The sequence below is a fragment of the Eupeodes corollae genome, chromosome 3 (genome assembly GCF_945859685.1).
Source record: "Eupeodes corollae chromosome 3, idEupCoro1.1, whole genome shotgun sequence".
In the NCBI taxonomy this organism is placed as follows: Eukaryota; Metazoa; Arthropoda; class Insecta; order Diptera; family Syrphidae; genus Eupeodes; species Eupeodes corollae.
Window position 1 is genome coordinate 97609920 of NC_079149.1, and position 15458 is coordinate 97625377.

Consider the following 15458-nt stretch of genomic DNA (forward strand, 5'->3'; position numbering starts at 1 on the left):
GGTGACAATTGCCAATTTTCTATCAAGTAAAAATTGTCCGTTTAACCGATTGGTACACAAATCGACTGTTCATTGCCTACTATTGTATGTCTTCCATTCCAAAACTGTCTGTTTTTACGGTTAGAAGGCTTTAAAAATAAAAATACAAATGATAAGACTCATTGGAAGACAATTGTCGTGGCATTTAAAAAATTATAAAATCCTAAAATAACATCAGCTTAAAGAATTTCTAGGAGATCGAAAAATGTTTACTAGTCCCATGGGTGGCTTTGTTTTCGTTTTAATTTTTTCAAAACTAAAATTTAAGTTTTGTTGAGGTTTGAGTATTACCAAACCTTGTCCTTAGGTAGTTTATACTTGGCAAAACTTGAATCCCACAAACACTGCCTGGCCTTGATGTCCTGAATAAATTATAATAATTGTTTAAGCGTCCACTGATTTGAGAACTTTTTTATGATTATTTTTCGTCATTTTTCCAGGTGGTGAAATACAAGATCCCAGTAACTGTACCTCCTTCAATAAAAGGTGTACCACTAATTTTTACCAATGATGCCAAATATCTTGGTCTGATATTAGGCAACAAATCAAATTAGAAACCTAATATTCAGGAAAGAGTAAAGAAATTCTACAGTAGCTCTTTTCACTTGCCATAGGAAGCAAATGGAGTTTTCAACCTCGCATAACCTACTGGCTATACACATCGGTCATCCGACCAATACTTATGTACGGGATTGCAGTATGGTGGACTGCACTGGAGAAAGTCACATACTACGACAAACTCAGCAGAGTCCAACGCACTGCATGTCTCTGCATGAGTGGGGCATTGGGAATCACGCCCTCAGCAGCGTTAGACACTCTCCTCCATCTGAAACCCCTCAAAATCTTCAGCAAACAAGTGGCAGCGAGTACAGCTATAAGACTCAAAGCCTCATCTTAATTGACCAATAATAATGTGGGACACTCCATCATTTTGAACTTCTTCGGTTCTATACCAAAGTACATACACAACATTATTCCCAAACCCCAATTTGGAAAAAAACTTCCAGGTATCCATTGTATCCAGAGATGAATGGGAAGACAAAAAACTCCTGGATGACAAAAGCATCCATTTTTATACAGATGGATTCAAGACAAATGAGGGAGTTGGTAGTGGTGTGTACTCAGAAAAGTTTCTTAAAAGCGGAAATTTTAGCGATCAAAGAGGTCCTTCCTGGCTAAGAGAAAACGTGCTATCAGCTTCTGATGTCCGCATCTTCTCTGACAGTCAGGCTGCTATTAAATCTCTTGACGGTGTATCAACCAAATCTCAAACGGCCCTCGATTGTCGATCGTCTCTTATGGAGATAGCGCAGCAATTAAACATTCACCTATGTTGGGTACCGGTCCACAGAGACATCACAGGAAATTGTAGAGCCGATGAACTCGCTAAAAATTTAACCGTCATAATTATATTTCACCTGAAAGTTAGAAGATAGGTATACCGATAGCTGCATGTAAACTTCTGCTAAAAGAAACAGCTTTTGCGATAGCAAACTCTAGGTGGCACAATTTACCAACATGCGCAACCACAAAACTCATATGGCCTTCACTGGTCCTAAAGCGCTCTAAAGACTTGTTATCTCAAAGCAGACTTTATATTAGCTCCCTAATAGGTATCCTTACGAGATACTGTCTTACAGGCAGACACGCAATACAGCTTGGTGTAGCCTCATATGACTTCTGCAGGAGCTGTATGGATGGGGAAGAAGAGGAAAAAATCTCCCACCTTCTCTGCACTTGCTCTGATCTTTCACTAAGACGCAGACTTCATAAATGAATTAGGCGGTGCCACAGTCCATGAAGAATCAGGGCCTAGTGACCTACAACTCTCAATCATTCATGTGTGCGAGTGATGTTGTCAGAGATGCAAGGGACCTACAGTTTATATGCCGAATCCGAACGTTTAATTTGAGAAAGCACTTTTCATGACAAGGATTACTCTTATTTTTTTTATATAATTTGCAGGCACTCAAGGGGTTATTAGTACCCTTTATATGTTTATATTTAAACACAGTGCGAGCATTAGGAAAATAGGGAAGGATTAAAAAGGAGATACCGGTGCACATTGGTCTTAAAGTTCTGAACATTAAAATGGGAGGGAAAAACAGAGTTGGCCAAAGCATTCCACATTCTCGATGTGCGATTTAAGAAAGAATCTCTATACTTGACAGTACGCCCAAAATTGAGCTCAAGGGTAAACTGATGAGCATTCCTGGAATTGCGAGTATTACGGCTGAATCGTTTAAGGGGTGGAATACAACAGGCTAATTCAATAGAACATTGTTTGTAAAAATATCGATAAAACAACGAAAGGTATGAAACATTGCGGCGGTGTTCTAGCGATGTAAATGTTTCGATCGCCTATCTTTTTTAAAGCCCTTTTTTTGTATTCTATCCAAGATATTTAAACTTGTTTTAGGGGCACCTGCCCAGATATGCGAATTATATTCAAGCTTTCGACGGATGAAGGCTTTGTAAATAACAGCCAGATCAGAAGGGGCGAAAAATTTCTTGCACCGTTGGAGAAATCCTAATCACCTGGCAGCATTTTTGGCAATATCAAATATATGATCGTTTTATAAAAGGTGATCTGTGATACACATACCAAGTACTGACAGTTGATTAGTTTCTTGGATTCAAGTGCCACTCATAGATAGTGGCATCGGGAGTGTGTTACGCTTTAACGACAGCAGACAGCATTGAGTTTTTGAAGCATTAAATTCTACACGGTTTTTGATTCCCCATTGTACATTGTACTGTCAATATCAGAATTTAATGAGCTTATCATACGCTGCCGTTGAAGTTCCACATTCGAAGGACAAGGATGTGAATCTATAAACCAGTATGAGAAGCTGAGGGTACATAAGATCATTTATGAATATAAGAAAGAGTGTCGGAGACAAAACGGAGCCCTGAGGAACACCATTTTATGAATTTCAGACTTGTAACCATCCAATACAACTTGTATTGAACGGTTAGAAAGGTAATTTCTAATCCAACGCAGAACAGATTCATCAATACCAAAAGCACGCATTTTCGATAAGAGAGCTTGGTGCCAAACTCTATCAAATGCTTTTGAAATATCAAATGCAATAATCTTACTTTCTCCAAAACGATGTAAAGATTTGATCCACTGTTCGGTGACATGAACCATGAGATCACCAGTGGACTTATTGCTACGAAAACCATACTGTCGGTCATTAAGAAGCTTCCGTTCTTCGAGATATTTCTTGAGATGATAATTAATCAGCGTTCCCATGACCTTGGAAAGGAGGGACGTGAGTGCTATTGGACGATAGTAAGAGGGAGAGGAGGATTCGCCTTTTTTAGGGACAGGCTGACAAATGCTATTTTCCATCGGCTCGGAAAGAGACCTGTAGAGCAGGAAAGATGGAAAAGATGGGCCAGCGGATTCGTGTATGTCAAGGTCTTTCAGTACTCTTGCAACTGCACGAGTGCGAAAGAAAATTCGTCCCATTGAATCATTTACGCTCTCAAAAACAGGAGGACTCATGAAGATATCAAATATCTTCTTGCTTTATAAGAAGCTCGGAATGTTTCGACAAGTAAGAAGTAATTCTCTAGATTCATGGGGTGTCAAAATTGGCCTTTTCTTTTGGCCTACGTGTGTGTGTTTTGTATCCTCAGCCACCTTTAACCTCAGCCAGGTTTAACCTAACCTAACCTAACCTCCAGATAGTGATTTCTTATTTCTTTACATTTTCGTAGTTTTAAATTTTTCATAAATCCTGTTAAAATTGATGGTGTAAATGATTTCAAGCGATTGCAAGAATTCGGCCAAGCTGAAGAAAAAAATGAATGACATGTTAGCCAATTAATTTAAATTTAAAAAATCAACTTTAAGTAAACTTGACCGCAAGCATTTGCATAGTTCAATTTTGTGTTTCTTGAAATTTTTTTTTTTTTTTAATTTTTTACCACTTAGCCTTAGGCAGGCTTAGGCCAGGTCTTACAAATTTTATGACTAAAATTAAGTTCGTGGTTTTGAAATTTGTTTAGTCCTAAGAATTTATAACCATTTGAAATATTTTAATAAATGTCGCTAATTAAAATTGACGATGTTCCACTTTCTTTCAGTAATTGTTTAATAAACTATTGAGTCGTAAATCGTGACTCTCACCTATTGAAACCATTGTGTATCATCTCATAAATGATTCTTCTATTTTCACGCACATTTTAGGAAAAGTTAATATCACTTTTGGTGCAAAGATCTTACCAACCAAATCACATCACTACCAATTATTAAATAATTGTTAGAATAAACAATGAGTCGTCTCACTAAACTCAATCCTCTGAATCGAAGTATTGGTATTTCCATGCAAATAAATTTTATTATTAATTTTTTCTTCTTCGACGATGAATAGCAAATATGACATAAAATAAACTTTATTATTACCTATACATACATTTATATATTTTACAACTTTGCTATTGGAAGCCGGTTATCAAAGCCTTATACACACCTCTGCCCTTTCGTGTATTTTTATTTATTTTTAACATATAATTTGACATTGTATTCATCCATCATTGTTTTTTTTAATTTGTTGAATTTTTAAGTGAGTTTATAGATAGGTTTAATTTATTTTGTTATTATTTTGATCATTCAGCCTGACTGAAGCTTCAACCGGTCAGTTTCAGTGTCGTCAGTTTCAGTGTCGGTGTCAGTGATTTCGGTGTTGAAACGGAAGCGCTGTTCATTTGCTATTTTTACAATAAAATCTCAATTACATTTACACACGCAACTCTTTTAACCTACATAAGTAACTTGGAACGTTTTGGAACTTCAATTTTGCCGCCATTCATAAAAAGGTCTTGACGGTTTCTATATTTGAATTGATTTTAAAAACAAAAACAATGGGTGCAATTTAGTGTGAATGGTATTCAACTATTTTCAATAGTATTGGGTCATTGAATCGCAACTTACCAAAGCTTAAGTTAGCTTAAGTTCGAGTTTACGTTAGTTAATAAGACTTCTCCAAGAATAGTCAGTATGTTAATGAAGCTTTTTGGCGAAGCATATTGTATTAATTTTTGCTAAATTTTTAACTTAATTTTTGCGGCTTTTTTCTTGTGTGTTTGTGCTGTGATTAATTTCATATTTAATTATGTAAATTACTAGTTTTGTTTTTTAAGCGGTAGAACGTGTTGCAGATAAGTAATTTAAAAAGCCAAGATCAAGGCAATCTAAACAAAAAACACAATGAATTATTAAATAACAATATTATAGTAGTAGTATGATTTTGTTCATCAAAACTTAATTCACGAAGTTGTACTAATCAAATATTGTGGTTTATGGAAGTTGTTTTCTGCACTAAAAAAACTTACTTGAAGTTTATTGCTTTTCCTTTGTTTTTAATGTGCTTTTTACTAGAAAACTTTGCATCACTTGTTTAGCATCCAAATACTAACTTTTCCGACTCTCCAATTTGTGTGTAGCTCTTGCACCGAATATATCTGGCACCAATATTGCATCATCATCAGCAAAGGTGTATAAAAAAAACAAGTTTGGTCTTAGGACACTTCCTTGTGGTATCCCGGCTTATTTTTTCTTTGCTTACTTAAGGTGGCGCTACATTCCTGTGTGAACTAGGGCCTCACCTTACAAACTTATCCATCTAGCTCGGCCCCTGGCTAGATGTCACCAGTTTCGCGCTCCAAGTCCAACCCTTCTGGCTAAGTCTACGTCGCTGTACAGCCCGTACAGCTCGTCGTTCTATCTTCTCCTCTCCATGCATACGGGACCATAGATCACACGAAAAACTTTTCTCTCGAAGCGACCCAAGGTGCTTTCATCTGCTTTTGTCATAGTCCATGCTTCTGCACCGTATAGCAGGACGGAGATGATAAGGTCTTATATAGCACCACTTTGATCCCTCGAGAGAGGACATTACCACTCAATTGCTTTCTTAGGCCAAAGTAACAGCGGTTAGCAAGAGTTATTCTGCGTTTGATCTCAGCGCTGGTGTTGTTTTCTGCGTTTACAGCGGAGCCTAGGTAGACGAAGTCCTTGACTACCAAAAAGTTACGTCTGTCGATGGTGACGTTTTGACCAAGTGGTCGTTGTTATATGTCCTTTCTTGACGACAGCATGTACTTTGTTTTGCCGTCGTTAACCGTTAAACCCATTTTTCCGCCTCTATCTCAATACTCACAAAAGCCCCATTGACATCACACTGAGTTCTTCCGATTAAGTCCATGTCATCAGCATATGCTAGTAATTGGACAGACTTTTGAAAGATAGTGCCTCTAGTGTTTACGTGTTAGCTCTGCACTATTCTTTCAAGCACGATGTTAAAAAATCGCATGACACACATGTCTAAAACCTTTTCTGACATCGAAAGGTTCTGTTACGTTGTTTGCAACCTTTATGGAGCAGCGTGAACTCTCCATGGTCATCTGCCGGATCATCTGCAGGATCTGCCGTAATGTGACTATGGACTTTACTGGTCTAAAACCACACTGATAAGGACCTATCAGATTGTTGACAATGCGCTTTAGACGTTCACATATTACGGCAGAGAAGATTTTACAGGTGATGTTAAGTAGACTGATTCCTCTATAGTTGGTGCAGTTTAGAGGGTCTCCATATTTCAGGATCGGGCAAACAATACTGAGGTTCCATTCATCAGGCATGCTTTCTTCCGACCATATCTTACAGATAAACTGGTGCATGCTCCTAACCAACTTATCTCCAGCTGCTTTAAAGAGCTCAGCATTCAAGCCATCCGCTACAGCGGCTTTTTTAGACTTCAACTTAGATATGGAAGGATCATCCTGCCTGACAGCGGAATTTGGTTCGTCGTTGCCGTTATACAGTCTGCAGAAGTGGTCCTTCCATATCCTCAGCATTGACATGATGTTTCTACTTTCGTCTTTGCAGCTTTTTGTTCTAGGTTTATGTACCTGTGAATTTCATTTCACCTGTTCATAAAACTTTCGAACCTCATTCCTGCTTTTAAACCTCTCAACATCTTCGACCGCACGCTTCTCATGCCCTTTTTTTTCCTTCTGAGAAGTCGGCGTTCCTCTCGCCTCTTGTGCCAATAGAGCTCACGAGCAGCTCTTGTAGTTTTATGCAGCACCGCTTTGCGTGCCTGTTGTTTGGCTGCAAGTCCCTGCTGACATTCCTCATCAAACCAGGGGTTTCTTGTTGGTGGCTGCTTCAAACCCAGCACATCAGAGGCGGCTTCTCTGAATACATTTTGGCAATATTGGCACTGGTTTTCGATACATTGTGTTGGCGGCAGAGAACTTCGAGAGAGGTTACTTGTAACTCGGTCGGAAAAGGATTTGGCGATCTCTTGCGATTGTAGCCGTTCAACGTTCATTCTTCCCCACTAACTCCCTGTTTTGCTTGGGCCTGGAAACCCGTAGTGCTACCTTGGCTACAACGAGGTAGTAGTCTGAGTCGATGTTAGGTCCTCGGAAAGTTCGGACATCCATGGTGCTGGAAGCGTCTGGCGTAGATCGCAATATGGTTGACGGTAGATTGATCTGGAGAACTCCAAGTTCCTTTGTGAATGTTGGGGTTTGAAAAACGCGTACTGGCTACCATGACATTTCGACCCGCAGCAAAATCAATGAGCCTGAATCCGTTTTCTGAAGTGTTCTTTTCTTTTTCTTTAGTTCCTATAATTTTTCGTCGTACCGTGCTCTTTAGAGTCTGTTTGTATAATATGATATCAGTATTGCGTAGGACTGTCTGGCAAGGTTCCTATGCATTTTGTACTCAATAGATAAGTGGCAAACCTTTTCAAAGGCTTGAGCAAAATTTAAGAACATAGCTGAGGGTATATGTATTCGTAATTCGGTCTATCGTTTAATGTTTATCTCTAAATCAAAATTCATGATTGAAAATAAGCCTGATTTGCCACGTTTTGACATAGACCTTGGACTTCAAGAAACCCGAAAAGAATAAATCCAACTTGAGCTATTTACTTAGAGCAGCCTTGTTTAAAATAAATGTAGTTGGATATTTCATACCATCCAATGCAGACCAAGAAACGTTGGTAATTATGGTCCAATAATTATCGATTTCTTCTCAAAAAAGTAGGCTTATGCCTCCTGGCCAACAATTTGACAAAAGCCAATACCATGACGTATCATAACGGTTTGAATGCCTTTATGCTTATTTTCAAAGTGAAAGATGTATAGCCTAAGCTGTGCGTCTTTTTTGTTAATGAAATTAAGCACCCACTTGTGCAAAAGTCCGGTTTCGAGTCGTCCAGTAATCACAGAGGAGAATGTGGCTGCTGTAGACGAGAGAGTGTCTCAACAGCTCAAAATTTTCCAAAAAAACGTCTTTGAAGACTCTTAATGCAAATTGATGTAGGGAAAACTGGTAACGTAAAGGTTGCAAAATTTCTTTGACCAAAGTTTTACAAGGCCGAGTGACGAGTTTGCTTAAAGTATATTTATTAAATCGTAACATGAGGGCTTAAGAGAGAATGGGTAAATTATGGAAAAAATACTAACGGGGTAAAGCTCACGTGAAAAAGTAATGGACTGAAATTCTTGTAAACGGTGATTTTTTAAGAGCTTGAGAACTTTAAAAAAAAAAAAAAACGCATAAAATTTGCAAAATCTTTTTCGATTCTTTATTTGAAACGTTAGATTGGTTCATGACATTTACTTTTTGAAGATAATTTCATTTAAATGTTGACCGCGGCTGCGTCTTAGGTGGTCCATTCGGAAAGTCCAATTTTGGGTAACTTTTTCGAGCATTTCGGCCGGAATAGCCCGAATTTCTTCGGAAATGTTGTCTTTCAAAGCTGGAATAGTTGCCAACTTACCGGTCCATTCCTTGAGATCAAATCTCCGAAGTTTTCCCTCAAAATGGCCATAGAATCGCAAGCTGTGTGGCATGTAGCGCCATCTTGTTGAAACCACATGTCAACCAAGTTCAGTTCTTCCATTTTTGGCAACAAAAAGTTTGTTAGCATTGAACGATAGCGATCGCCATTCACCGTAACTTTGCGTCCAATAGCATCTTTGAAAAAATACGATCCAATGATTCCACCAGCGTACAAACCACACCAAACAGTGCATTTTTCGGGATGCATGGGCAGTTCTTGAACGGCTTCTGGTTGCTCTTCACTCCAAATGCGGCAATTTTGCTTATTTACGTAGCCATTCAACCAGAAATGAGCCTCATCGCTGAACAAAATTTGTCGATAAAAAAGCGGATTTTCTACAAACTTTTCTAGGTCCCATTAACTGAAAATTCGACGTTGTGGCAGATCGTTCGGCTTCAGTTCTTGCACGAGCTGTATTTTATACGGTTTTACACCAAGATCTTTGCGTAAAATCTTCCATGTGTTCGAATAACACAAAACCAATTGCTGCGAACGGCAACGAATCGACATTTCACGGTCTTCAGCAACACTCTCAGAAACAGACGCAATATTCTCTTCTGTACGCACGGTACGCATTCGTGTGGTTGGTTTAATGTCCAATAAAGTAAACTGAGTGCGAAACTTGGTCACAATCGCATTAATTGTTTGCTCACTTGGTCGATTATGTAGACCATAAATCGGACGTAAGGCGCGAAACACATTTCGAACCGAACACTGATTTTGGTAATAAAATTCAATGATTTGCAAGCGTTGCTCGTTAGGAAGTCTATTCATGATGAAATGTCAAAGCATACTGAGCATCTTTCTCTTTGACACCATGTCTGAAATCCCGCGTGATCTGTCAAATACTAATTCATGAAAATCCTAACCTCAAAAAAATCACCCTTTATAAGTATTTATTAGGATCTAAGTCCTTTTAACACAAGACTGAGAGACTATCAAAGTCTAGTTGACCTCTTCCTAAAAAACTTGGTGTTGCCAGCATAAAGCAAGACATGGGAAGATTTACTAATTAATTCCAAATCATTATGTTGAGGATAAAAAGAAGAGGCCCAAAGTAGCTACCTTGGGGTACACCAGAAGTAGCAATTAAAGGGTAGTAGAAAGCTCATTTGAAGAGAACATTGCTCACGTGGGTTTCTAGGTTAAGGACCGATATTATTTTAACAATGTGGAAACAATTGAAGAACTTTATTGAAATATCTTCCAAACTACAGCCCAAATTCATCAAAAAAGTCGTAAATAAATAGTTTTGTCATGTAGGAACAAAGTTTCACCATTTTCATTTTATTGAATTTTTAAAGGGAAATTTGTGTTTAGCACAGCCTTCATTCACTTTCTTCTAGAATTAATCCAGAATTATCAATTTAACTTTGTAAGACTTCTTTAGACATTTAATATCTAAAAAACTACGTATTATTTATTTCAGATCTTAAAAAATGGGTCTGATAAAAGAACTTGTTATTGGATGTCTGCTTGGAGTCTTAGCTCTAACGATCTCAACTGCAGCTGAGTAAGTCGTACAAAAATTATTTAATTCTAAAACCTATTGCATAACATGAATATTTGTACCCCCCAGAGATAATCCTGGACCAATTATAATCCCTGAGAAACTACCCGATATTCCCTATGATCAAAAAACATCAGAACTTGTTGCACAAAGTGTGATGAACTTTGCCCATAATTTGGCAGTTGCACTTGACACCAATGAATATCCAAACACTCAAATATTCTCCCCTTTAAGTGTTATGTCAGCTTTGTCCATTCTCCAGATGGGTGCCAATGGCAACAGCTACAACCAACTAAGTCAACTTTTTGCTCTTTTGAAAGGAGATGGAGAAAACGCTTCGAAATCGTCAAAGATTCATGAAGAATTTGGTTCGTTGTTGGTAGATGTCATGCAGTCTGAAGGCAGATTCCCAAAGAGATCTCGGTCCACCGCCGAATGGAGATTGAAACCCTTTACGGGTCACAGTTTGGGTTTTGGAGGGAAAAATGACCTCGGTGACCACACAGTTCGAGTTTCGAATGCACTTTTCATCCAAAACGGATTTAGTCTCAAGCCAGATTATGCTTACGCTGCACAATCGGTGTACAAGAGTGAAGTCACACCTCTGGATTTCGTTCATTATCCCGAACAATCTAAGGACTATATAAACAGCTGGGTGAAGCAGAATACACTCGGGAAGATTCCCACCTTGATTGATGACGAACTTAGTAGTGAAACAAAAATGGTTTTGGCCAGCACTCTCTACTTCCAAGGCTTCTGGGAGAAGGTGTTTTTCGATGCTGATGATTATATTAAGTGAGTTAAAGGTGTGCCAACTTCCAATCAAAAATCATAAAACCATCTTTTTTGATCTTTCAGACAAGCCTTTTATCCTGATGGACCAGAGAGCTATCCAGTTGGAATAACGTTTATGAATAATGGTGGCACTTTTCCCTATTATCTATCGGAAGAGCACAGTAAGTTTTTTGAATGAGAATTGTTCTTTCTTGAATTCAGATAAATCTTCTTTTTTCTCTTTTAGATTGTCGTATCCTCGGCTTGCCCTACAAGGGAAATCAAACTACCATGTACGTAATCCAGCCACTAGAATCCACGCGATTGAAACTTCAGCAATTACAGAAAAAACTCACGGGTGAGCTCATAAATGAGCTCATCTCAAAAATGGAGTACAGAACTGTTACATTTGCCTTTCCCAAATTCCACGTAGAAAATAAGATGCACTTGAAGGCTGCCCTCAAACGCATGGGCATCGAAGACATCTTCGTAGATCGCCGTTCTGACCTCGCTTTGATTGCTGATCCCGAAGAAAATTCATTACCAACAAAGCCGAAAATTGCTCCTTTGTCTGAATTCGCAGCTAGTATTGTTCCAATTCCTGAAGACATTATCTCATCTTCTTTATCATCAGCTTCTTCTAAAACAGCACCGTCATCATCATCATCATTGTTTTCTGATGCTTTTGATCGCTTTGGTGATGCTCCATTGATTTTTTCACGTTTTAGTGAAGACTCAAACAATCAAACTACTGGAAATACCGATAGACCAGATGAAATGGTTGAGACAACTACATTGGTTGATGAACTTTCTCAAGAAGAAACTACATTAATTCCAGAAGAAATCATAACTACATTGAGTCCGGAAGTGACATCATCACAACAAAGAAAGCGTCGTGAAGCTGTTCCACTAACACCTTCACTTAAAAGTCTTCAAAAATTGGACGAGATGCGTTCTAATCCAGAAGGCTTGAAAAATCCCAATTTGTATGTTGATGAAATCGTTCATAAAATTGATTTCAATATCAATGAAAAGGGTACAGAGGCAGCTGCAGCAACTGCTGGATTTTTACTTAAAACCGGGCCAGATGTGTCGATGAGGTGTGATACACCTTTTTTGATACTTGTTCGACACGATCCCACCAAATTGCCATTATTCTATGGAATAATTAATATACCCGTTTGAGTTGTTAACTTCGTGAAGATACTCCATAGTTTATAAAAACCTACAAGATTCTAAGTTCAACTTATTACAGAAAAAAAAATCTTTCAAGACATACTTCTAAAAAAAACTAAGCTATATTATAAATTGTATTTCTATAATCGTCTAATAAAATCAAAATATTAAAATAAGAACTTTAAATATTTAAAAAATGTGTTGTTCAAATATTTTGTGTTTGTTTTAAAATGTATACAAAAAAAAAAAAAAACAATTATAATATTGGGGTTTCCGATTGGGACTTGACAACTTTGAATTTAATTTTTGAACACACCCTTTCACTATCTTTTTGTTAGTGTTTTACGTGTAAAATAACAGCTGATCAAAAACAGCTGAGATGTCAAAAAAGGAATCCAAAGGTATCCAAGAATTTCTGGGGTATGTAGGTATCTGACAGAACTGCTGATTCAACACATGGTTAAATTTTAAGAAACTTGAAAATTGAGATCAGCCTTTTGTATTGGTTAGTAAACAAAAAGATAACAAATGTTAGTTGAAGTTGTATTTGAGGATGTTCTGTACATATTAGACGTTGAAGAAGCTATTTGCCTCCGAATTTTAGAATAAAATGAGATCGAAATTCTTCCAAAACAAACAAATGTTGAACGAGCTCAGAGCCAATATCGAACTCAAAATGTGTGGCTGCGTCATCAAAAACTGCGTTCAACGAATCCACTGCTGAAAAAGTGGACGTGCCCATTTATAAATCTTTTGGTTGTACTTCAAGCCGATAGAAGAATTTTCGAAATATCTGAAATAAGAAATGATCATCAGCATGACATCAATCAACGTCATTGAAATTTTAAAAAGCTCGCTGAGGCTGTCAATAAAAATATTCTACTATGTTTCCCAAGTGAAAATTGCGTAGTATTTTCAGCTTATTTTAAGGATGATTTGGTTTTGTGTCCGTAGTGCAATTCACTCAGTAAAACAATACTTTAGACAGATTTATGATTCAAAAATGATGAGACACTTAGAAGATATTGTTTTTTGGCCGAAATTCGGAATTCGGGTCAGCATTTCCACTATCCAAGTATACGAACTGCGATACAACGTTTAGCTTTTAAGCTGAGCTGCAGAAAAGAAATTAAAAAAGAGGCTAGATGCGACCCAGCTTCATATTTGAATTCTACATCTCTCCAGGTTTTTGAGATACGGCTAACGTTAGTTTGATTAAAAAAAAAAAAGATGTACTGTAAGAAGCTTAAGTTATTGAAAATAGGTGGTTTTAATTTGGCTGAAACAATTTTGTTCATATAAACGAATCATTGAACACTCTTCAACGCAGGCTCAAGAAAGAATTTGTGTAATTTTTTAGTATGAGAAACAGAGCTTATGGGCAGTTTCCAAACATACTTCCCGTTCAATGTACCTTATCATTTTTTCGACGAAAAGAAGCTTGAGTTGCAGAGTGAACACATAGCCTTAATGTCTGTTCTATGTAGCCTGTAGTTAAGTTCAAGAGTTTCAGTTCATATTCTGAATATTAAACTTATATATGAAACTGTAAGGTCTGCAAAGAAATAACTAAAACCACCGCATGTTTTATTAGGAAGGCTATACGTAGCTTGCGAGATTCTTTTTGTGTATTTCTCCATTGTTGTAGAGGTAGACCAGACTCAACATATACGGCGTAATTGGGTGTGTTATACGCTAACCGGAAAATTCTTTTAAAAGAGTATTTTCGAATAACTTCCATATCCCCAGAAATTGGTATCCATATACTTCATTTGCAGAACAAAAGCAGCTATTTACAGAAGCCTCAAAAACCTTGAATTTCGATTTTGGGTCCACAAAAGTTCTTGAACAAAATTTCGACCACAACAAGCTGATAACTAATTTAGCTAGCATCCAGCAGTTTCCCATTTATATGTTTTTTGACAAGCTATTTAAACTCCCTGACAACTTCAATGTTAGTATCATCTGATGTCCTATTTCTTGCATTATTATTTGATCGGTTTTGAGGTTTGAAAATCAATGTTGGAAATTTTGATTATAAGGTCCCTCGAATTCAATTTGCAATGTCAAAGCTTTATCACAGAACAGCACTAGGTCATCAGAAAATTATTAAAATTATTTTCAATATCATTGATAAAAAGAGCGAACAAAAATGGACTCAATACACCGCCTTGTGGAACACCTGTTTGGTTTTAAAGAATCTTGACATAGATTCATCGCTGTAAACCATTGCAGACGTATTTAATAAAAGCTGCTTAAAAACTCGAATAAACTAAACGAGTTCAGTCAAACATCCTATAACTGCTAGCTTGTATAAAAGTTATCTTCTGTTGATTACATCAAAAGCTGTTTAAAAGGCGATTAAAAGTGTGTTTAAGAACTTTTTTATCGATAAATTGGATTGCAGTGATAGTAAGAGCAAACATTTGATCAATGTTTCACGGCCTTTCCGAAAACCAGATTGATAACAATTTATCATATCATTGTTTTTACTAAAGTTCACAAGCCTAACGCACAATATTTGAGTCAAGAGCGTTCTTAGTGAACTCAGAATTGAAATGCCTCTGTAATTTGTAGGTTAACTGTTGTAGATTCTAAACATTCTGGTGAGAGGGCTTCAGCATATCGTACAATTTGACTTATGTTTCACTAGTCTTGTTTTAACACTATTTTAATTTATGGCTAACTGAAGATACCTCAACTTATTTATTATATTCAAAGAATTCACTTGAGAGTTAATAATTTGAAAAGTTCGCAGGCGCACTGCGTACTTCAAAACATTTACTTAAATAGATCCAATCTCCATCCACGACAGACAAATCAATAACAGAGCATGCTTCGGTTGATATAAATGTGTAGTTTCCATTAGAACTTTTGTTGGTAACCCCATTCAATCTAATGAGTTTCTAGGGCAGAAAAGAACCCCATCGTTCAGAAACTAAAAGTTTTTTTAAATTGCTAATAAGTCCACTCAAATCACCAATAATCAAAATCACTATTTCGTACAAAATTTTTTGAAGCTGATCAAAATCTGAGCTCTAATTTTTGTTATTTAAATAAACAGGACAAACTACATATGTATA

The 15458-nt window shown here is 37.1% G+C and overlaps 1 protein-coding gene across 3 annotated transcripts; it reads left to right on the forward strand.

The window, feature by feature from the left end:
- Positions 1–4659: 4659 nt before the first annotated feature.
- Positions 4660–12585, forward strand: LOC129948795 (serine protease inhibitor 28Dc-like). 3 transcript variants are annotated; one of them, XM_056059831.1, is made up of 5 exons: positions 4660–4994; positions 10345–10428; positions 10495–11220; positions 11284–11381; positions 11447–12585. In XM_056059831.1, exons 2-5 carry the CDS (start codon positions 10355–10357, stop codon positions 12382–12384), a joined length of 1836 nt encoding a protein of 611 aa, XP_055915806.1. In that variant the 5' UTR covers positions 4660–4994; positions 10345–10354; the 3' UTR covers positions 12385–12585. The 3 variants fall into 3 exon arrangements, with proteins under 3 accessions (XP_055915806.1, XP_055915805.1, XP_055915807.1); XM_056059830.1 differs by having other exon boundaries at positions 4660–4869; XM_056059832.1 differs by lacking the exon at positions 4660–4994 and adding an exon at positions 5078–5215.
- The last annotated feature ends 2873 nt before the right edge of the window (positions 12586–15458 follow it).